Genomic DNA, 21,986 nt, shown 5'->3' with positions numbered 1-21,986 from the left:
AAAGTTGCGGCCAATAGCTTTGACAAGGGACCAGAATGCTCGGCTACTATTAGGGCAAGAAGCAAGTTTTCTACTCTTAGCCTGTTCAAACTCTAGTTTGGACTGATTAATAACTGCTTTACAATTGTTGCAAGCTTTGGTGTAGGCAGAAAATGAAACTGAAGAATTAGAAACAAGCCAATTACGATATGCAACATTCTTTTCTTGAACAGCCTTGGCACATTTATTGGAAAACCAAGGTTTAGATAAAGTGGAGTGTGGGATAAAGGATTCCATTCCTGCAAGAATAATTTCGCTGACACAATCTGAGCAAACATTGACATCAGAAGTTTTGAAACAGTAATCCAACCAAGGAAAAGAAGAAAAGAAATCTCGCAGGTCATCCCATTTTTGTAATGCCAAACAACGAGGTTGGGAATAGCCATGAAATAAAGGCTCCATTGGAGAAGAGACAATCACCAAGTTGTGATCTGAAGTGCCTAAAGGACCTCTCACTTCGACCGTGTACTTAGAAGGGTTGTTTGTTAGAAAAAGATCAAGCGCGTTGGCTGTATGATTAGGAGTGTCTGGTATTCTTGTAGGTAAATGAACAATCTGTGCAAGGTCATTAGTAATTGCAAAAGCCTCAGCATCTCGACCAGCTGGGTGGGTGTGACTAGAAAACGGAAGCCAGCTGGAGTTGTGAACATTAAAATCACCAAGGAAAATAAGTCAAGTTGCAAAGAGAGGAAATCAAAAAGCTCCAAGTGATTAGTGGAGTTGGGAGAACGGTAGAGACAACAGATGAATTTTACACAATGAGGTAGAGAGATTTTAAGCCAAAGAAGATCAAAGAGAGTAGATTCCAAATTTTCAAGTCTCTGACAGGGAATATCAGAATGGACATATGCACAGGTACCACCTTTGAGGCGAAAGGAATCATACAGCGAATAATTTGGGCATCTGAGATGAGCAGTAGTTGAATCAACCGATATCTGAGATTCTGTCAGAAAAAGTACATGGGATTTGGCAGACTGCAAGTGGAAATGGACATCATTAAGGTTAGAATTGAGACCTTGTATATTTGTGAAATGAATTAGGTAGTGCTTGGGAGGTTTAGATTTTTTCGCAGATAAGCTTGCTCTATTAGTTTGACAATTCATGGTGTATTCAATAGTAAGAAAAAGTGGGTGGGACATGTTGTATGAAGTAATGAAATTTTTGGATATGGCGTACACGTGGTAAGAATATACCCAGATTCTTGACATAACGTGGCCTCGACAATGCTCCCCGCATACACACTACTCGGATTCCCTCCATTCACTATCTGGCAGAGTAGAGGTAGCAAGATTATACACTAGCTGATCCAGAAGCCTCCTAGAGAGTTACCAATAGGTTCGGTCCAGTGTAATAACTAGCTGCCGACCTGTGAACACCGTTTTAGAGCTGTACCCTCGAAATGTAAGGAATATTGGATCTCGCCATGATGTTCATCATAACCTCAAAAGTCATCAATCATACTGCATGATGGAAGAGATAGGGAAGGGTTGACCGGAACTTAGCTCTAGAGACTAAACATGGGTTCCACCACTTCAAGCCTCCAATAAGTAAAGTGGAGGTATTGCACCGGTTGATGAGAGTCATCTATCATCTAGTACTGCCTGGTAACATAGAGGGGCAGCATTCCTCCATGTGGTGTGGGTGCCACACCTCGACCCCTGCTTACGTTGGTTCACACCTGGGTGGTCACCCACCATGTACTTGTGCATGGAGGTTATACCCAGGATTACTAACAGTCCCACCATCGTGAAGGTGCAAGCAGAGGATTTGGCTGTCACAGACCGTTCGGACTTCGCCGAAATTGGGTCCACTTGACTTGAGTATCACCCGAATATCAGTTCCACGAGCGTTTTAGACTCCCAGGTAGCAAGTGCAGCTTGTCTGGCATATCTGAGAGAATGTCTGTAACAACCTCAAGGACCAATTTGGGGTTTTCATTATAAAAAAAGAACTAAAAGGCTCGGAGAAGTTCAGGGTATTATGGTGGTGGGGGGGGAGATGGGTCCAACCTGTGGCAGGAGGAGGATTTTGATAATAGAGCAAGATGTAATTGCAGCATTTTTACTATCACTAAAAACTATTTTTAAAGGTGATACATTATTTGGGAATAAAAATTATTAAGGATGGCAAATATATATATATCTGAAGTTGTTTTACATCATCTTATCACACTGAAGATAGCAATCAGAATTCATGCATTGTGCACGTCCCTTCACTATTAGTTGATGCTTTTCTCCTTGGGGGTATTAAGATTCTCTCCTCCCCCCCCCCGATTTTTTTTTTTTTTTTGACCTACAGAAAGCCTTTAGCACCATTCCACATAAGCCCCTTTGTGAAACAATAAATCATCAGCTTTTTCCTCACTGAAAGACAAAGCAGTCTTAACAATCCTAATAGGTGCAGTATCACTTAACCTAGAAAAAAGTAATAAATTTTTGAAGTGTTAACAATCAAATGTATTTTTTTTTTCTTGTTCTTTTTAATGTGATAGTGCTTGATTTATATACTAGCACATTTTTTAATTAAACACAATAGTTATAGCACAGAGCAATGTACTTTTTTTTTACGATAATACTTATACATTGAAAGGGTCATGCTAACTGCATACTAGCACAGCTGTTGTATGTGGCATTCTATTAAGAATGATTTTCATGGGATCTGAGCCTCAAGGTGTACTTTTTGTAGGAACATTGTTGATTTGGCTCAGAGGTAGCTCTGAGCCAAATCTTCCATGCAAAGAGGGATATGTGGCGAGAGAGGGGTGGACATCCCACTAGAGGAGCTAGACCTCTGATGAGACAAGCCCTTTTATTGTTGCTGCTGAGATCTAGGCATCGTTATCATAAGGTAGGTAGGTAGGTAGGGGTAAACACCAGTCTTCTCATATTCCCCTGTTGTAATTTTGTCCAAGAAATAAATGGACAGCAAAATGGCACCTATATGTCTCAAGTGACAAGTTTGTCAATGGGATAATGATTGACTTTACTCAATTCAAACATAATCTTTGAATATGGAGGGTGAGACAGTACTAGAACAGGGAGTAGATGGTATGTAATCTGACAATGATAACAGTACATTACTGATTTTTGTGGGTGTAAGGATTTTGTATCTGATCTTTGGGTTCAAAACATTCCCTGTTTGGAACCCACAGGTTATATAATGTGGAGATGAATCATTAGAATGGAAAATGAGGATCAGTTAGTAGTGTAAATTGTATTTATATAGCATTTTGTTTGTTTGTTGACTATTAGTTTCTAATCTAAACTAATAAAGACCATGTCGGATTAGTTTTCTTCAGAAATACAGTGGATGGTGACTGCCAGAACAGTCATATGCTGAGGTGGTCAGAGCCTTAAATATATCAAGAATGGGTTGCATTAGAATAGTACTTTCAAGAAATAGGATATGTATCTTGAAGGCAAGGAACAGCCATCAACAATGCCTCAGGATAATGTGAGGTGCCGATGTACAACACATGGTTTTGTGTTCTCAATCCCCTCTCACAGCACACCCCTGGTCTTTGTTCTAAAGACTTCAGACTGATTCTTACCTGGAGGTATTTAGCAACAGTATTAAAGGTTTGAGTTCAAATCCTGTTGGAGGCCTCTTCAATCTCACGGGAGTAGGGGTTCTCCATGAGTTTTTCAGCTCGCATAGCATGTAAATCAGCTGATGACCAAAAGTGGTTAGTATGCCAGAAAATTTTGCAATCAGCCTTATCACCTGGAGAGAATGTGAAACGTCCCATCTCTCTAACACCAGGTGAAGAGATTACTATCAGCAATAGGGTATAGACTTCGAAAAGGGCAACAACTATGTATGCACCTTATTAGCATTAGTTGAGGCATGTGATGCAAGAAAGCAAGCTTATAGAGCATCAGCCAAAAAAAAAAAAAAACCCACCCTTCCCATTTCACCCATCTGGTCACTCCAAATGTTTGTCTAGTTAAGCCTTAAATTTATTTAAGCTATCAACTTCCTGCTGGCTAAAGGCAAACTTCTGCACATCTATTCTACAATTGTCTTTCCTCAATTTGAGCCTGCTCAAACCATTCAAGGCATTGCACACCTCAATCAGGTCACCTCACAGGTGCCTAGTTTCCAGGTGCTGCAACTTGCAGAATTTTAAGCCAACTAATCTTGTTTCCCTTTTCTGCACTCATTCTAGCAACTCTAGATCCTTCCTAAAATAAGGCCTCCAGACCTGTATGCAGTATTCAAGGTATGGCCTGACCATTGCCTTATACAAAGGTATAATTGCCTCCTTGTCTCTGCTAGCAAAATTCCTATATATCATTGATAAAACTCCATGACCTGCTCAGAGAGCTTCATATCCGACTGCACAAATACCTCCAGGTTTTTTTAATTCTCTACCTCCCTGAGTGTAGTACCACACAGTTAGTACGTTTCTCTTGGGTTACTGCTACCCATATGCAGTACTTTGCATTTGTCAATATTAAACTTCAGTTGCCACTTCTCAGCCCATCTGCCTATCTTTTCCAGATCCTGTTGTTAGTAGCATATTGCCAACTTTTGTATCATCTGCAAACTTGGAAATTAAGCCTGATATCATTAATAAATACACTCTCTTATCACCTTGAGAGAATGTGAAACATGTCCCATCTCTCTAACACCAGGTAAAAAGATTACTGTCAGCAATAGGGTATAGACTTTGAAAAAGGCAACAACTATGTAGGTGCCTTATGGTACCATGCAGACTTTTCAGAGATACCACAGGCCTTGAATTCATTTTCATGTACAATTAATTTTCTTCTGATTGATTGGTCACCTAGATCTCTGGACCTGAATTCAATTAAGCATGTCTAGGCTCGTTAGGGAAAGATGGAGCATATCCGTCTTCTTTCAGAACCATATGTTCTTGTAGAGTCTCTTATTAAAAGGCCTTATCAACCTTGCAAAGAAAGTATGAGAGCTCATTATGAGATTTTTTCACATAATGCTCTGGATTATGCAGGACTGGTCCTTCAGTTATGGATAGATATGAAAAGTGTCATATTTCTTTCAATATAGCTCAGCATTATAATAATATTCCATAAAGATTTGAGAAAATTACAGCTGCATGGCCAAGAATGTGGATACAGAAGTAAATGTTTGAGTGACTACAGTTCAAGTCCATGTGGCTAATGTTCTTGTGAACTCCTCTGATCTTATGTAGTCATCTCAGAGTACGAACAGAAAATTTATATCTTAGCTTTTTATGGTTGCATACTTGATAGTTTATCTAATGATTCTGGTAAAGCTGAATTAAGTGACAGGTGCGGGACATACTCATGGTATCTCCAATACTAGGCTACAGGCACAAATGATGCTTCTTTTCTGTCATCGTCTGATCAATGCCCTGGGTGCTATGGTTTGTCCACATAGGGAGTTTTTGCTACAAAAATAGTTTCAATGTAAAATATTCTAGACCATTTCTGGTTATATGATGATTCTTACATGGGGAAGTACTCATGTTTCCAAGCAGAGTGCATCTGCCCAAACTGTATGGCCTTAAAATATATATATTCCCATTAATTTTAACAAAAAAAAATATGCATATGTGAAACATTTAATTGAATGAAAGCATTCATAATGGGGCTCCCATTTATTGTACACCACCTTTCTGCATTTTTAGTGATATACTTTGATAAGTCATTTGGCCTGATTTCTTCACATCATCGAAAACCAAACATGACCTGCAAATAAGATCTGCTTTGCTGTTTATATGCAAAGTGAATTTTCCACAATACAAATCTTAGCAGTTCGGTTTTTTTTTTTTTTCCCCCCCAGAAACATCTATTTAGTTCATAGCAATAGATATTAGTCTAATCCCTTCATGAAAGTGATAATGTATTTTAATGTTTGGCTTTCATTCCAAAAAACTTTATGAAGGTGTTGAGAAGTGCACAGTATCAAATTAAACAGTCTATATTACTATAAAAAATAACAGATACCAAGAGACTAAATTTTCCACAGCTGAATACAAAACAAATTTTATTGACTCACAAAAACAACCAGCTCATTTAATAAGGTAAACTACTAAGTGCTGTGCAGAATAAGATCCTTCAAATATATCACACCGGTGGTTTAATGTCAACCATGACAACAACTAGTTACAACTGACAGCCTCCAACACTGAACAATTGCTGTCTGAGAGACACATAAGATAAGGAGATGCACACATTTGTGGGTGTGTTTTGCACCAGCAAGAGGCTGAGACTCCAACTGTTTGGAATTCACTTTCTGCTTCTATCAACAACTATAAGGGAGAGTTTTTACAATAGAGAAAACTTTCCTAAGAATTTGTGTTTTAAGACATATCACATGGTTTTTTTTTCTGATTATTTTGTTATTAAACAAGTCCTAGAGGAATGTTTCCTTATAAACAATAGATACCTATCAAGGTTTGTCCAAAACACTTAACTGTTGCAAATATGCTATAAAATATTACAAAGTATGTACAACTCAGTTACTTTTATCCCAAATTTCTGTTTGATACAAAAACTGTCAATCTGATGCATTTTACAAGCTTTAATATTTAAAAACATTTCTCAAATTACATATATAGCAAAACCAAAAATACAAAACAAATTGTTGCAGCAGATAAACTGATGTCCAATCAGATCTTCAGATAAGGTAGCTTAATTTTCAAAGTCTAACAAGATTAGCACGCAAATACATGCTAAGTGCCTCAATATTTCAAAACTTAACATTGAATTATGTTCTACTTTAAGCAGTTATTATTTAGTTAATTGAGGTAATCTATGCTGCTGCTTGAAATCAATGATTCAGTTGGAGTCTCCACAAAATTCCTTTACCCTTTGATTCAAATGACTATCCTGACATAAGAGCCTACAGCCAAATACTTGGGATGGACAGTGCCTTTGGTCAGCCAGTCTAATAATGTGGATTGCATATATTATGGATAACTCAAGCACAAGAGCCAAATTGCAAGAAAATATTGTCAATTCAACAGGAAACATTAATCACAGAAAAGAATAAATATATACATATGTCAACAGCAAAATGGTTAAGCCCAATTGTATTAAATGCTTTCCTAATAGAAAGAAAATTTACATTTTTGTTTAAACATTTGTATACAGAGAAAGGGTATAACAGCTAGACTATTCGTAATATAGCAACAGTTTAATAAAATAAGTGGCAACAATAACTAGCTAGACGAGTATTAAATTTTATATGTGAGAAAGCAAAGAAAACTTTGTGGTCTTGCACTTATATTCCATTAAGAGATGGACTCATCACTTTTATAGAATATCCATCCACACTTTCAATGTAGCTGACTAGTTATTTAAATCATACAGTTCACTGATAAGTGTTTATCAATACTTCTTTACATAAACATTTGATTTAAAGTGAAATAACCTAAGCTAGCAAGACCAAAAAAAAAACAGGACAGTTAGAGAGAGTACCATCTAAAATATATTTGTAATAGGTGAATATCAGTGCATAGTTTTTTTTTTATTCTTGTTATTTATTACAACAAAAACATATAGAAAATGTTTTTCTTTAATACTGAAGCCAACACACTTCAGTGACTAACTTACTTTGAAAAAAAAAAAAAAATATTCAAGTTCAGTACAATTAACAATAACAAGAAACATTTCCTTGCAGAATGGCTCTTAAGTAAAGAGAAATGGTGTGGTAGTGTTATAGTGATCTCCACAAAGATCTTTTGTTTGAATATGGTTAAATACTAAGCAGTATTTATTTTTATACACTTTTTTTTTGTAAGGAGCAAAAAATATGGCTGTTGCAACAGTGGTAAATATCAATACTGATGCTTTTTTTTGCCACCCTTCCCCCCCCCCCCCAAGTTTTTATTTTTCAGAAATGCTACAAAACAGGCACCTGTTATCCAAGACCAACCAAAAGTCCAGGATATTACACACAATCAATCTGAAGAGACTAAACATTGGCGACCAAACTCTTCCAGAACTAATAAACTTAGGTCTCTATATACAAGCCAGCACCCTTCACCACAGCCCTTTCCAAATGGCTTTATAAAAATAGGGGTTCTACTTGGCAAATATACCCTATAATACACACGCAGACTGTACACTGTACAGGAAATGCAACACAAAGTACTATGGAATTTGCAATGGTGTCTGATAACACACACTTTGCATGAGTCTAATGCATTAAGCTTTGTGAACCAGATGATTACAGCCAAACAATTGTCTGGCACGTCAAAAACTGTGCAGAATTGCAGCATGAAAGATGATACTATGAGATGCTATATAGTTTACAGTGATTCTACCAACAAACACCAACAAAATGGAAGTTCCATAACCTAGGGGAAGGATGTCATATAGTTCAGACATTAGAAAGTGTTGTGTCATATCATATACTAATAACACCTAAAGTTATATGGCATCACTTACTTTTAATACACTGAATAGAGGTAAATAACCTTGGTACATATTAAGAAGCATCAAAAAAATAAATAAATACTGTATTTCCTTTTGCCTTTGAAAATAATGACTTCAAAAACATAGTGAACATGGAATATTCTTACCACTACATCCTGTTTATGTTTGATTAAGTGACAGCCCAGTTAATGGTTTCTATGTACAAGATGATTACAGCTTTATACTAAAAAAACTGGTCTCGCTGGATCCTGTTTTCTTTCGAAAATATAGAAAGATACCTTTAAAATTGTGATGATGAATTGAAAGAGGAACAAAAATTAATAAAAACAAATTTAGTTTTTATGGGAAAAAAATTGTTTAAGCAGTATAACTGAAAGAATTTCATGTGATGAAAAGTATCTTAATAACCTAAAAGGCAGAATAAGTATGTATAAAAATTCAGATTAAGAGCCATGATTTTATAATAAACATGTTTCATTTCTATAACTAGTGAGCAATATGAGAGAAATGATACAGAATATGCTATTCATTTCTCATATTGCGAGAATATTGCTCACTTAAAGAAACAAGTTTGTGTAAATACAATATGAAAACTTAAATTATATAACAATAACTAACTAAATTAATTGCAGTAAAAAAAAATAATTTGAACTGTACCATGAAGTAGTTGAAATATAATGGCAAGTAGTAGTATATATGGCAAATTATGAAATACAGTATTTAGGGTTTCTTTGTGAACTCTGTAAAGCTACACAGAAGGGAAAAATGCTTTAATTTTAAAACTTGGATCTTCACACAAACACAACAGCAGAAAACAGCAAGTAGTTTATAGTACATCAGTTAGACTATGAAAAAAGTAACAGCATATAACAGAGGTGGCAAATATATTTTACTTATGAACTAAACAGCTTAAACCTACTACTTGTTGCATTATTAGAGAAATTTTATTTATATTTAGTGGAAGAGATATATAAGAGTACAAGCATTAAGAAAAGCACCATATTGCTATTTACACACATTTATTAATATCAATGCTTTAACTAAGAAAAGAAATACATAGACCACCCAAGGAATAGTTTCACTTATTTTTAAGGCTAGAGATAAACTATTCTAATTGTAAGCAATCAATTCAAGGTATTAAAAAAAAAAAAAGAGTAAATGATAATTTAGAGAAACATGCAGGTTTTAAAATTTCAGGTCATTTCACTGTTAAAAAAAAATAGTTTTGTTGTTGTGGTATGTGATATTGCTAAGAAATTACCTGCTCCAAAAAAAAAACTACAGGGACTTGAATAAAAGTAACTTTGCTCTTTTTAAATTAGTGCATGGGGGAAACAAGATTAGGTTCTCAAATTACATATATTTGCCACCTGTTAGAAAAGCAGAAGTAACAGACTTGTCTATTTATTAGAAACCAACCATTCTGTTTGTGATGTTAGGAGATCACAAGTAAGGGGCTCCCCATTATTGTAGCATTCAGCTACACAAAATTAAAAAAATAATAATAAACATGAGCATAATTTAAACTACATATTAATGCAACTTAAAAGTAACGGCTTTCAGGACAAAAAAAATTTACAAAATCACAACAAATTGCATGTTTTGGACGCAAAATTCACAAGAAAAATATATTGCAAAATGTTTGTGCTACGTGCATTAGCGGCTAGATAGTATACACTTTGATTTCAGCATATCAAGGAATATCTCAAACAATGTTGAATATATAGAATTTCTGTAATCAGGTACTTTCTGAACAGGCAACTTTAAAATGCAACAATTGTAACAGGACAATACAGTATAGCTTTTTTTTTTTTTTTTTTTAATTTTTTCTTTTAATATAAAGCAGGGAAGCCCCCCCTCCCCTCCAAAGCATTAAAATGGTGAAATAATCACAAGTATTAAACTACCAGGCACAACAACAATTTTTTTTTTTTTTTCCCCCTGGAAATGTTATGGGACATAAAAGTATTGTCACTTTTTCAAGCCAATCCTGTATTAAGGAGAAATCCTTCACTAGATAAAGAAACAAGGGATATAAGATGATGTCGAGAATCACTGCATAAAATGATGAAGTGTTGTCTTTTATTTGTTCAACTTGCCACTGTGGTAGTAATGATACACTACACCGCACTGCCAATGTACACTTCATGGGATCCCTGGTTCCATTGTGAGAGCCCCAGTGATTGGATCATATGTTCCTGCAAGATAATATATATCATTGTTGTCAAAGAGCGAGCCATAGGAGGAGCTGTGGGCATCATCTTGGTCCCTCTGTTTCTGATACTCCTCCCAGGATAAAACTTCACATTTGTGCGATATAGTCTGGACGTCGTTCTCATCAAAGTGTGGTGACTGAAAGAGGGCTCCCTATAAAGAAAAAAAAAAAAAAAGCAAGGTTAAACATTACTTTAATACTTAATATTACTACAGGAGCTCTAAGCAAGAAAAAAAATTGGGTACGCATATACATGTATTTTGTTTCTCTATATACTGCCATAGTATAATCAAGCCCCTAGGTGTGATAGCATAAACACCATTGCCTGCTGTTCATGGTGATATTAAATTGTAGCTGATGGAATTAAAAAAGAATTAGGTACATGGTTTTCTGCCAATTTCATGAAAATTGTGAAGAGGAAGCATTACGCTTTGGAATTTGTTAAAGTAACAATTTAATGTTTTCATAAGTCAACTTGATGAGAAATTTAGTGTCTTAACTCCAAGGTTAAAAATTCAAACCTTTTCTTTGCAGAATTCTGCATTTTTTTTTTTTTAAAACTCTTTACTACCAGTAACAGATGTTGAGTGATTCTTTAGTAAATGAAAAAAGTTTTCTTTATATACTCAACAGAATTTAAAACTTTGTTGTAAATATTTTTATAGTTGTGCACAGATTTGGATTTTATCACAAATTAAGTGAAAATTCATTACAGAGTATAATTCGTTTGTCAGCAGCAGAAGCCTTTTTCAGACTCAACAAAATATTTGTGTATGATTTCATTTAACTAGAGAAAGCTTATTTTATAAATATGGAGAAACCTACTTGAGCATCTAAGTCTACAGTGTGTCCAGTCAAATTATTATTATTAATGGCCACATGGTGCAAGAAAGCCTATGGCTTATGCTGCACCAGCCAATAAAATTAATAAGAGAAAAGGAAATGGACAACCCTTGCATTTCCCTCCTCACCTTTGAATTTCCCCAGACTGTTAGCCTCTACCACCCATGTACGTAACTTATTTCAGTAATTTATAACTTGCTGGGTAAAATAAAACTTCCTGCAATCTAGTCTAAACAATTCCCCCGTAACTTGAAATTATGGCTCCTAGTTCTATAATCATTTATAACCATGAAAATTCCATCCTTATTCATTTTGCTTATGCCTCTCAGAGCCTTGAAAATCTCAATCAAGTCTCCTCTAAGATGTCTAGTTTCCAAGCTCGGCAACCCACATATTCGAAGTCTTTCCTCATACGGATGCCCCTTTTGCCGATCTCACCAGGCAAGTTACCCATCTTTGGACCCTTTCAAGAAGAACACAGTATTCCAAGTGTGGTTTAACAATAGCCTTATATAATGGGATTATGACGTCCTTATCTCTACTAGCAATTGTTCGATAAATCATCGATAGGATTCCATGGGCCCTCCTTGAAACCAGTCTACAATGCTCGGAGAACTTCGTACCTCACCATATCATAATACCCAAGTCCCTTTCCTCCACTACCGGCTTTAGTTCAATTCCGCCAAGTGTATAAGTTACTTTGGGGTTACTGTTCCCCAGGTGTAATACCTTACACTTTGCTGGATTAAAGCATAGCTGCCATTTTTCCGACCATCTCTGAAGTCTATCTAGGTCATTCTGAAGAAGCTCTGCTTGGCAGCAATCATTAACTACTCTACCAATCTTGACATATGCCCTCTATCCCTTCATTTATGAAAATTAAAACAACAATGGTCCTAATACTGATACTTGGGGAACCTGGAAATGGGCAGCGTCTCGAGGAGTTCCTGGCGAATTCTCCCTTGACAGTCCTAAACAGGCCTCACCACCTACCTACGTTTTGTAACACTCTGTGGGAGGCAACAATTGACGTCACCCTTGCCACCGGAAACCTTGCAGGACACATCACTGGCTGGACAGTCCAAGACTCCTGGACCACGTCTGACCACAGAGTGATTACTTTCCAAATCAACCGATCTCTCTATAGAACACCAATAGCCAAACAGATGCTTAACCGCTTTGCAGTAAACAAAGCTGACTGGAGACTCTTTGGGGAACTGCTGACTCGAACCTTATGCCAACACCGCACTGAAGCGGATCGACAAGAAGACCCAGACGACATCCAGAGAAAAATTACCAAGACCATATTAGCGGCCAGTGAGGCTGCGATGAAGCGAAAATTGCCCACACCTGGTGCAGTCCCTTGGTGGACTCGGGACATCCAGAACCTCAGAAGAGAAGTCATAAAGGCAAGAAAACAATTCCAAAGGGCAAGACGTACTTGGCCGGAAGTGGAAGTAACAGCACTCAGACAAAGATACGCAGCAGTGAGAAACAGATACACTGAGTTAATACGAAAAAGTAAGCAGAAGGCCTGGGAGCAATTAGTCAGCACGACTGGAAATGCCGATCCCTGGGGAGTGGTGTACAAAGTCACTACGAATAAGCTCCCTAGGGGTGAAGTCATGACCTCCACCCGCACCCCGCAGGGAACATTGGCCACCACCTGGGAACAGTCTATCACCAACATCCTCGATGTGATTTTCCAAACCCCAGCACACCCGCAACTACCAGAACAACTGCAGATCTGCGATGGAAATGAAGCATATCACATAGACCAAATGGAACCACCTTTTGCCCTAGAAGAACTACAACAGGCAGCGCAACAAATAAGGAATAAAAAATGCCCAGGCCCAGATCTTCTGGAGCCGGAGATTATTAAAAAAGTAGTAGACATCTCTCCGCAGACTTTGTTAAACCTTTTCAACACATGCCTGAAGACTGGAGTCTTTCCATCTGACTGGAAAATGGCCAACGTCAAATTAATTCTAAAAAATCCTATGAAGCCACCCGAACAACCCGAATCATACCGGCCAATTGCCCTGCTCCCAGTTGCTAGTAAACTCCTTGAAAAGATGCTTCACAAGCGACTCCTGCACCACTATGAAGCTGCAAATCTCGTGATGCCCACACAGTTTGGGTTCAAACCCGGAACCTCAACAGTGGATGCTCTCAACAGCCTCCTAAGTTTGGCTGCTGCCTGTGATAGAAAGTACTTCTTGGTTATTTCGGTCGATTTTGCTGGGGCGTTCGACACCATCTGGTGGCCGAGCGTCCTGGCCAGACTGCGGAAGGCAAAAACACCCATCAACCTTTACAAAATAATGAAGTCATATTTATCCAAGAGAAAAATACAAGTAGTGACTCCGTACAAGAAACTGACCCGGCCTGTTTACAGGGGCTGCTCCCAGGGCTCGGTACTGGGACCGCTTCTCTGGAGTATGGTATTGGATGAGTTTCTGTCCTTCGACCTGGGGGAAGTCCACTCACAGGCATTTGCAGATGACCTTCAATTGGAAACCCAGGCAAATCAAGCAATTCAAATTCTACAAGACTGGATGAAGGTCCATTTTCTTAAGATCTCACCGGGAAAAACCTACTCAATGCTACTGAAAGGAACATTAAATCTCCGTAGACCACCGCAAATTAAAGTAGAAAATACAACTATCAAACTACTCAGCGAGATGAAATATCTAGGAATCATACTGGACAGGAACCAATCTTTCAACCCACACTTGAAACATATCCGAGAGAAAATCAGGAGATATTCTGCCCTCGTCTCAAGAATAGCTAAAAGGGATTGGGGACTAAAGAGGCACACCTTGGGACTGTATTACAAAACGACATTTATACCAGCCATAACTTACGCGTCACCCATCTGGTTCCAGAAAGCAACTACTGCAGTTAACAGACGGACACTAGATTCCATCCAGAGGACAATACTCCTCTCTATTTCACGGGCCTGCTGCACTGTGAGTACACATGCTCTGCAGGTTCTGGCGGGAGCACTCCCCCTTGACCTCGAGGTGGTGCATTGTGCCATGGTGCAGCATCTCGCAAAAGGGCTTCCCTGCACCTTCCTGGGCCACTCCATTGACCCTACAGGAAACCTGAAAAGAGAGAAAACAAAACTCGCCACCCACCTGCAGCAGATCTGGCAGGATAGGTGGTCAGAATCCACAAAAGGGGAAATAACGAGGAAATTTCTGCCTGATGTCGGAAGATTATACCCAAAAGCACCATCATGGTTTCACCCTGGACTGTACACTACGTACCTTTTAACAGGTCATGGGGCCCTGAACGCCAAACTAAACAGTTTCAAATTAGTAAACGATCCCCGCTGTGTCTGTGGGGAAGTGGAGACATGGTCTCGCATAATGTACAACTGCGAAAACTATGAGGATCTCCGCTGCCTCCTGATGACAAAGCTCACTTACTTCCCTCGCGATAGGGAATCAAACCTGTTGGACTCGCAAGAGGAGTATAAGGAGCTGACAAAATTCGCCCAGGAACTGTTCACCCGAAGAAGGACACTTATTGCTGTCTACAGGGATCAAGAACAGGCACCATAGTCCCACGACTAAACTAACCATCCTTGGACTCAACGAAGCTGGCTCTCACCCAGATACAAGACCTTCCTTTGGGACTCTATAGAATTTTTTTTTTTTTTTTTTAAGCCACGCTCCCTTGCGTGGCCCTTTGCCTCCACACCCCGGGCGAGAGGGGGAGGTGACTTCTGGTCTCCTCCTCCCCTCGCCGCCCCCTCTCTTCCCTCTGGTGGGGCATGGGCCTGCTCCACTGATTTGGGGGTCATCTTCTCTATGGACCCCTTATTTCTGTCTTTCCCCCCAGCCTTCAGTCTCCCCACCCCTCTCTCTCTCTCTTTTAATTATAATTACTAGTGTCTGAACCATTGTTAAATTGCATGAGCCCTACACCCAAAAACTTAACATTTATTTGCATAAATAGTACTTCTTTTTGGCTGACCCATAACGTTATATAACGGTTTTTTTTTTTTTTTTTTATTTATTTTATTTATTTTTTTATTTATTATTATTATTTCTTTTTATTATTATTATTTATTTATTTTATTTTTTTAAATTTTTTTTTTTTTTTTTTTTTTAAGGTCCTAGCCACTGAAATCTCAGGAAATTAGGTGGCAGGACCTGCCAGAGTAAATAACTATAATAGTGGTGTACCTGGTCTGCCTCCACGAGGCAGAGTGTGGACAACGTTGGGTCCCATTAGGGGCCCAGCGGCTAAATGACCAGAGGAACAACGGTACACGACACTACACATGTACAAAATCCATACACTTTTAAACCTCTGGCATTGACAGTGTTCTGTTTCACACCCACAATGTATAGCACGCGGAGATGGGGGAAACCCCTGGTGCCGTTTGACACTAAACACACTCTACACTCTACTTGGGGAACCCCAAGCTGTATTTTTTTATTGCTCTGTAACTTATCCATCTAAGGATTTTCCTTGTGATTCCAACCTGTTCCAGCTTATAAAGTAACTGCTCATGTGGAACTGAGTCAAATATTTTGCTTAAATCCAAATAAACGACGTGAAAATTATTCCTCAAGTCCAGCTCTTGAGTGATCCTGTCAAAATTGCTAACCAGATTAGTTAAACATGATTTTCCCTTTACAAAACCATGCTGAGTATCCTTCAGAAATCCATTTCTATCTAAGTGATCCTAAATTCCACCCTTGATCATAGTCTCCATGATTTTTCCTACTACTGAAGTTAGACTAATTGGCCGGTAATTTCCCACTTCACTCTTAGAACCGCCCTTATGTATTGGAGATACAATGGCACTTTTCCAGTCCAGTGATGATCTCATAATTAGTCTCAATGGGTAAATGTTTCAACCTCAGGAGCTTTAGGCTTGAAAGTTTTTTCTTTAAATAAACGTGTGAAATTTCAACAACATTAATTACATTTTTTTTTCCAACTTCACTCCCAGAATTTCTCACTGCCGTGAAGGGTTTTTCTTCTGTATATATTGATGCAAAGTAACTGTTGAGTTCATCTGCAACATCTAATACTGTCCAACGTCCATTACATAAGGGTCCGATCTAGTTTGTCCTTCTCTTCTTTGCATTTATATATGTGAAGAATTCCTTATCCCTCTCTTTGCCAGCCTAACCTTTTCATGCCGCCTTTTTTGCTCAAGTAATTTTGCGCATGTAGCAACTGAATAAACAACACTGTAAAGGCAGAGACACTATTGACACTTTACTAAAGCACATATTTCTGGGGATTACTACCATAAAACAATTTCCAGTTGCGATTCTGCTAGTGGAATCTGTTATAAACAGGTAGTAAACTCGATCTAATTGCATTTGCGATAATACCGATAGCTGGAATTGTGTGGGCTTTTTACCTTATTATGGTGAAATGTGTTTCCCCTTCATCGATATAAATACATTTTCAGAATCTTCTCTTCATTCCTATTCTGTTGCGTTCATTTGGGGTGATTCTGCGTTCGACTGCTATTTCTTGTAAACACAGGCAAATCTGGTTTGTGTTAGCATTAGCATTAGTAGAGGTATTTGATGCAAGAAAGCAAGCTTATGCAGCATCAGCCAAAAAAAAATAAAGTAAAATAAATAAATAAAAAATAACCACTTCACCCCTCTGTTCGTTCGAAATACCTGTCCAGCTGAGCCTTAAACTTATTTAGGCTATCAACTTCCACGACAAGGGATGAAAGTCTGTTCCATCTACCAACCACACGCTGGCTAAAGGCAAATTTCCGCCCATCTATCCTACATCTGTCTTTCCTCAATTTGAATTTATGCCCTCTCAGGTGTTTATTCTAAGCAAGAGGAAGAATCCCATCAGCATTGAGCATGCTCAAACCATTCAAGGCTTTCTACACCTCTATCAGATCACCTCGCTGGTGCCTAGTTTCCAGACACTGTAATTCGCAAAACTTAAGCCTTTCTTCGTAAGAGCATCCCTTTTTTCCATTCACTAGTCTTGTTGCCCTTCTCTGTACTCGTTCCAGCAGCTCTACATCCTGCTTGAAATGAGTCCTCCAGACCTGTATACAGTACTCAAGGTGTGGCCTGACCATTTCCTTATACAAGGGAATAATCACCTCCTTATCCCTGCTAGAAAAATTCCAATATATCATTGACAATACACCATGAGCTACTCTTGCAGCCCATCTGCCTGCACAACCACCCCCAGGTCCCTTTCATTCTCTACCACTGCCAGTGTAGTACCACAGAGTCGATACGTTGCTCTGGGGTTACTGTTTCCCATTTGTCGATGTTAAACTTCATTTGCCCTCTCAGTCCATCTGCTCAACCTTTCCAGGTCCTGTTGCAGCAGCATAGCAGCATTTGCTGTACCTGAGATCATCTTATTTCTGATAGGCCCTGTACATTATCATGTTTAGTAGAGATAGGCTTTTATATGGTAGAGTGTTATTGGAACTTATGGATATGGACAACGAAATGAAAAAGGCCAAAGGCTGGTGGATCTGTGCTTCGGAAGGGATTAAAAATAAGTAATACTTGGTTTGACAAGAAGCTAAGCCATAAGATAACGAGATACAGCTGGGATGGAAGATATGAAACAGCAATAGATTATTTTATCATTGATAGAATATGGAGTAGAGAGGTGATAGATGTAAAAGTTATACCTTCAGTAAGTATGGACAGTGGCCAAGTTAAAAAGATCTGGAAATTGCACAATCAAGAGATGAGAGGAGTTTGAAGAGAAGATCAAAGAGAGAGTACAATGACAGAAGATGTCAATGAAGAATGAGAAAAATTTAAGAAGGTGATTGTACAAACTGTTGTACAGGTGTGTGGGAGAATTGGAGGAATTAGAAAAGAAAGAGAGAGAGACACTGGTAGAATGACATAGTTAAAAGGACAGTGAAACTGAAGAATGCTGCTTTCAGGAAATTTATGAAAACAAAATTAGAATAGGCTAGAAAGGCATATAATGAGAAGAAAAAATAAGCAAAGAGAATTGTAAAAGAGTAAAAGGGCAAATGTTCGTTGGAGTTTAAACAAAAATTTTAGAGGAGGATATTAATGGAAATAGAAAGATGATATATGGGATGTTGAAGAATAAAAAAGGAACAATGAAGAACCAGGGTTAGTCACAGATGAGAAGGAAATCAGAAAACAGTGGCAGAACTGTTTTACAACCCTGTTTAATGCCAATGGAAAGGAAAATGGTGGGAAAAAGAGAGCCCAAAAGTTGGTCTTGGTGAAGTAAAAGAAGCAATGAAAAAGATGAATGATGGCAAAGCACCTGGAGTTGATGAGTTACCAGTTGTTATTAACATTAAATATTTGATTAAAATGGCTGTATCATATTATCAGCCTAGTTTGGAAAGAGAAAAGAATACCAGATGATTGGACAAAGGGAATCATACCAATTTTTAAGAAAGGGTCCAGAAGAGAATGTAACAACTATAGAGGAATCACTTTATTAAGCCATTTTGCTAAAAAATTTTTGGTGAATACTCAATACAAGATTAAGAAACAAAATAGAAGAAAGAATGAGGGAAGAACAGTATGGATTTAGAAAAGGAAGGCCAACGACTGACTTGACTGATATTTGCTTTAAGTGAATTGCTAGAAATTCACATTGGTAGTTTACCGAGAGCTTCTTTCTGGTATTTTTAGATCTCGAAAAGGCATATGATAGTGTACAAAATGGTCACAGACAGGGAGGAGATTGTGATGATTAAAAATATATCATCAAAGTGCAAGAGGACAAAATTTTGGGACTCAGATTGGTTTCATTGTCCAATGGACTTCGACAGCGTACTGTATTGTCACTACTACCTTTTATTATTGTCATGGACAATATCCTTGTAGCGGTGGATGATAAAAAAAGTGGAACAGCTGTGTTTGCAGATGATGTCGTCCTCTGGGCAAACAAGGAGGAAGAACTTCAAGAGAAACTAACACATTGGGAAAGTGTAGTCAGCGAGTATGGTATGAAGATAAGTAGCCAAAAAAGCAAAGAGAGGGGGGAGAAGTGAGTGTAAAAGGGATAAAATTGGGGAATGAGGTGGTGGTTGTTGTTGTTGTTTGGTTTAACGACACAAGGGCTACTAAGGCCAAATTGTGTCTCTTCATCGTTAATTGACAAAAAGCATATTGTTAGAGAGATTACATTATATGCTTCTGTACAAACCAATATGTTTTATATATAATAAAAGTTCTTCAATATTTGCTTCATTTCCTAAGATGCGAGATAAATCAGGTGATATATTCAATTTAGAGAGAGAGACTGAAAAGTATTTGACCGGATGGTTGAATGTAAGGGACAATCAACCAGGAAATGACGGACTGTAAGCTGCGTCTCACAGGATGGGCACTGTGGTGGGCTTTCACCCAATAAGAGAAAGAGATGAGTATGGTGAGTGTGTCCAATTCTGAGTCTTGCCAGTACGACTTCCTCTCGTCTGTTTCTTCGGAAGCCAGACAGCCACAGCTTCGGATCTTCTTTTATCTGGTAAAGTTTATTGTTAGAGTCACTTTTCCAGGTCTGTGACCATTTATTGTAGCAGGCTTTGCGTATGACAGCCTTAAAATCAGAGAAAGGAACCTGAGGATGTTGTGAGAGAGCGGGTTGAGGATGTTTAGCGGCAAAGTCGGCACTTTCATTTCCTGGAATGCCTGAATGGCCAGGGATCCAGCAGAAACTGATTGGACACACTGCAAGCGAATAGCTGGGAATGAATTCTTCCTTATGAGGAGGAATTCTTCCTTATGGCAGAGACAGCACTAAGAGAATCTGTGTAAATTATAGCAGATGAGATGGAAAGCTCAATTATCTTACTAAGCGCTAACTTAATGGCATATAATTCAGATGTGAAGACACTGCAAGCAAGCGGTAGTGTGGCTGAAATTGTACATAAAGGAAAAACTGCCGCAGCACCTACCATACTCTCAGTTTTTGAACCATCTGTATAGATTTTACAGGCATGGTTGTTCATATCATGAGCTGAATGTAACTGTCTGATATTACAGGAAGGTATATTTTTCCCCCACTGGAGGAAGTATGTATCTTGAGAGACAGAAACGTATGTCCAAGGAGCAACAGGTGTAGTTGTGTCTTGGAAGATTTCATTTAAATCGACATTCCAAGTCTGAACAAGCTCTTTGATCCTGAGAGATGCGGGTCTATTTTCATTTGGCTTGCTCTCATAGAAGACATCCCAACGAGTATTATAGAGATATTCCCAACTTGGGTGCGATGGTAGACTCTGGATCTTAGCAGCGTAGTGAAGCAGTAGTGTTTTTCTACGCAGGTGTAATGGAGGATCATGCGCTTCAATATATAGACTTTGGATCGGAGAAGTCCTGAAAGCTCCCAGCGCAGTCCTCAGAGCACTGTGATGGATCATATTTAGCCGTTTTAAAGTAGTGCTCCTGGCAGAGTCATACACTGGACAACCATAATCTAGCCGTGAACGGATTAAACTTCTGTAAAGATGCAGCAAAGTACACCGATCAGCTCCCCATGACATAGATGATACCGAACGAAGTATATTCAAATGCTTTAAACAAGAAGTTCTCAAATAAGTGATGTGAGCTTGGAAATTTAGTTTGCAGTCTAATAGTAGTCCAAGAAATTTAACGGTATTAACAAGAGGGATTGGAGTATTGTTTATCTGTAATTCAGGTTCAGGATGGAGAGCTCGCTTCTTGCAAAAGTGAGTGACAGTGCATTTCTTTTCTGACAGTCTGTAACCATTCTGTGAAGTCCAGGATTCTATTTTGGTTATGGCAAGTTGTAGCTGCCGTTCAATGGTATTCATACTTTGAGATTGACAAGAAATGGTAAGATCATCTGCATACATATAAGTTTGAACAGTTTTTGGGATATCTCGTGTCATGCTGCTAACTCGGATTGAAAACAGTGTTGGACTGAGTATTGATCCCTGCGGGACTCCCTCTTCCTGGATGTGAGATGTAGAGAGGACGTTTTTGTATCTGACTTGAAAAGAGCGCAGTTGCAGGAAATTCTGAATTATTTCTGGCAAATGACCCCTAAGCCCCAGATGGTAAAGGTCCATAATAATACCATGCCGCCATGTAGTGTCAAATGCCTTTTCAAGATCTAAATTGACCATGACCAGATGTTGTTTCATGATAAAGGCATTTCGGATATGAGACTCGGCTTTAATGAGCACATCTAGGGTTGATCTATTTTTTCGAAAGCCATACTGGTGATCTGGAAGGAGATTCTCTGACTCCAGGATGTAAGTGAGTCTAGTGTGAACCATTCTTTCGAAAATTTTTCCCATGCAGCTCGTAAGAGTTATTGGCCTGTAGTTTTCAACACAGGAAGGATTTTTTCCTGGTTTTGGTAAGGCGATAATGAACGAATGGCGCCATGAAGACGGATAGGCATTTTCAGAGTAGATCCGATTGTAGAAAATTAATAGGGTTCTCAAGTCTTCTCCAAGTAAATGCTTTAACATAATATAATAAACTCCATCTGGA

The 21,986-nt window shown here is 38.4% G+C and overlaps 1 protein-coding gene across 4 annotated transcripts in view; it reads right to left on the bottom strand.

Moving 5' to 3' along the window:
- Positions 1-9,109: 9,109 nt before the first annotated feature.
- The window catches only part of LOC150076433 (uncharacterized), an 840,218-nt gene continuing 827,341 nt past the window's right edge, over positions 9,110-21,986 (bottom strand). For all 4 annotated transcript variants that reach the window (XM_090388172.1, XM_090388173.1, XM_090388175.1 and 1 more), the window contains one exon: positions 9,110-10,796. In XM_090388172.1, coding sequence (XP_090244298.1) covers positions 10,575-10,796 — 222 coding nt within the window. In that variant the 3' untranslated portion in view covers positions 9,110-10,574. The remainder of the gene's footprint in view (positions 10,797-21,986) is intronic.

Source organism: Mastigoproctus giganteus, chromosome 13, assembly GCF_048544385.1.
Source record: "Mastigoproctus giganteus isolate SK-2022 chromosome 13, ASM4854438v1, whole genome shotgun sequence".
NCBI lineage: Eukaryota > Metazoa > Arthropoda > Arachnida > Uropygi > Thelyphonidae > Mastigoproctus > Mastigoproctus giganteus.
The sequence above is the reverse complement of the archived record's forward strand: the minus strand, read 5'-3'. Positions and strand labels throughout refer to the sequence as shown.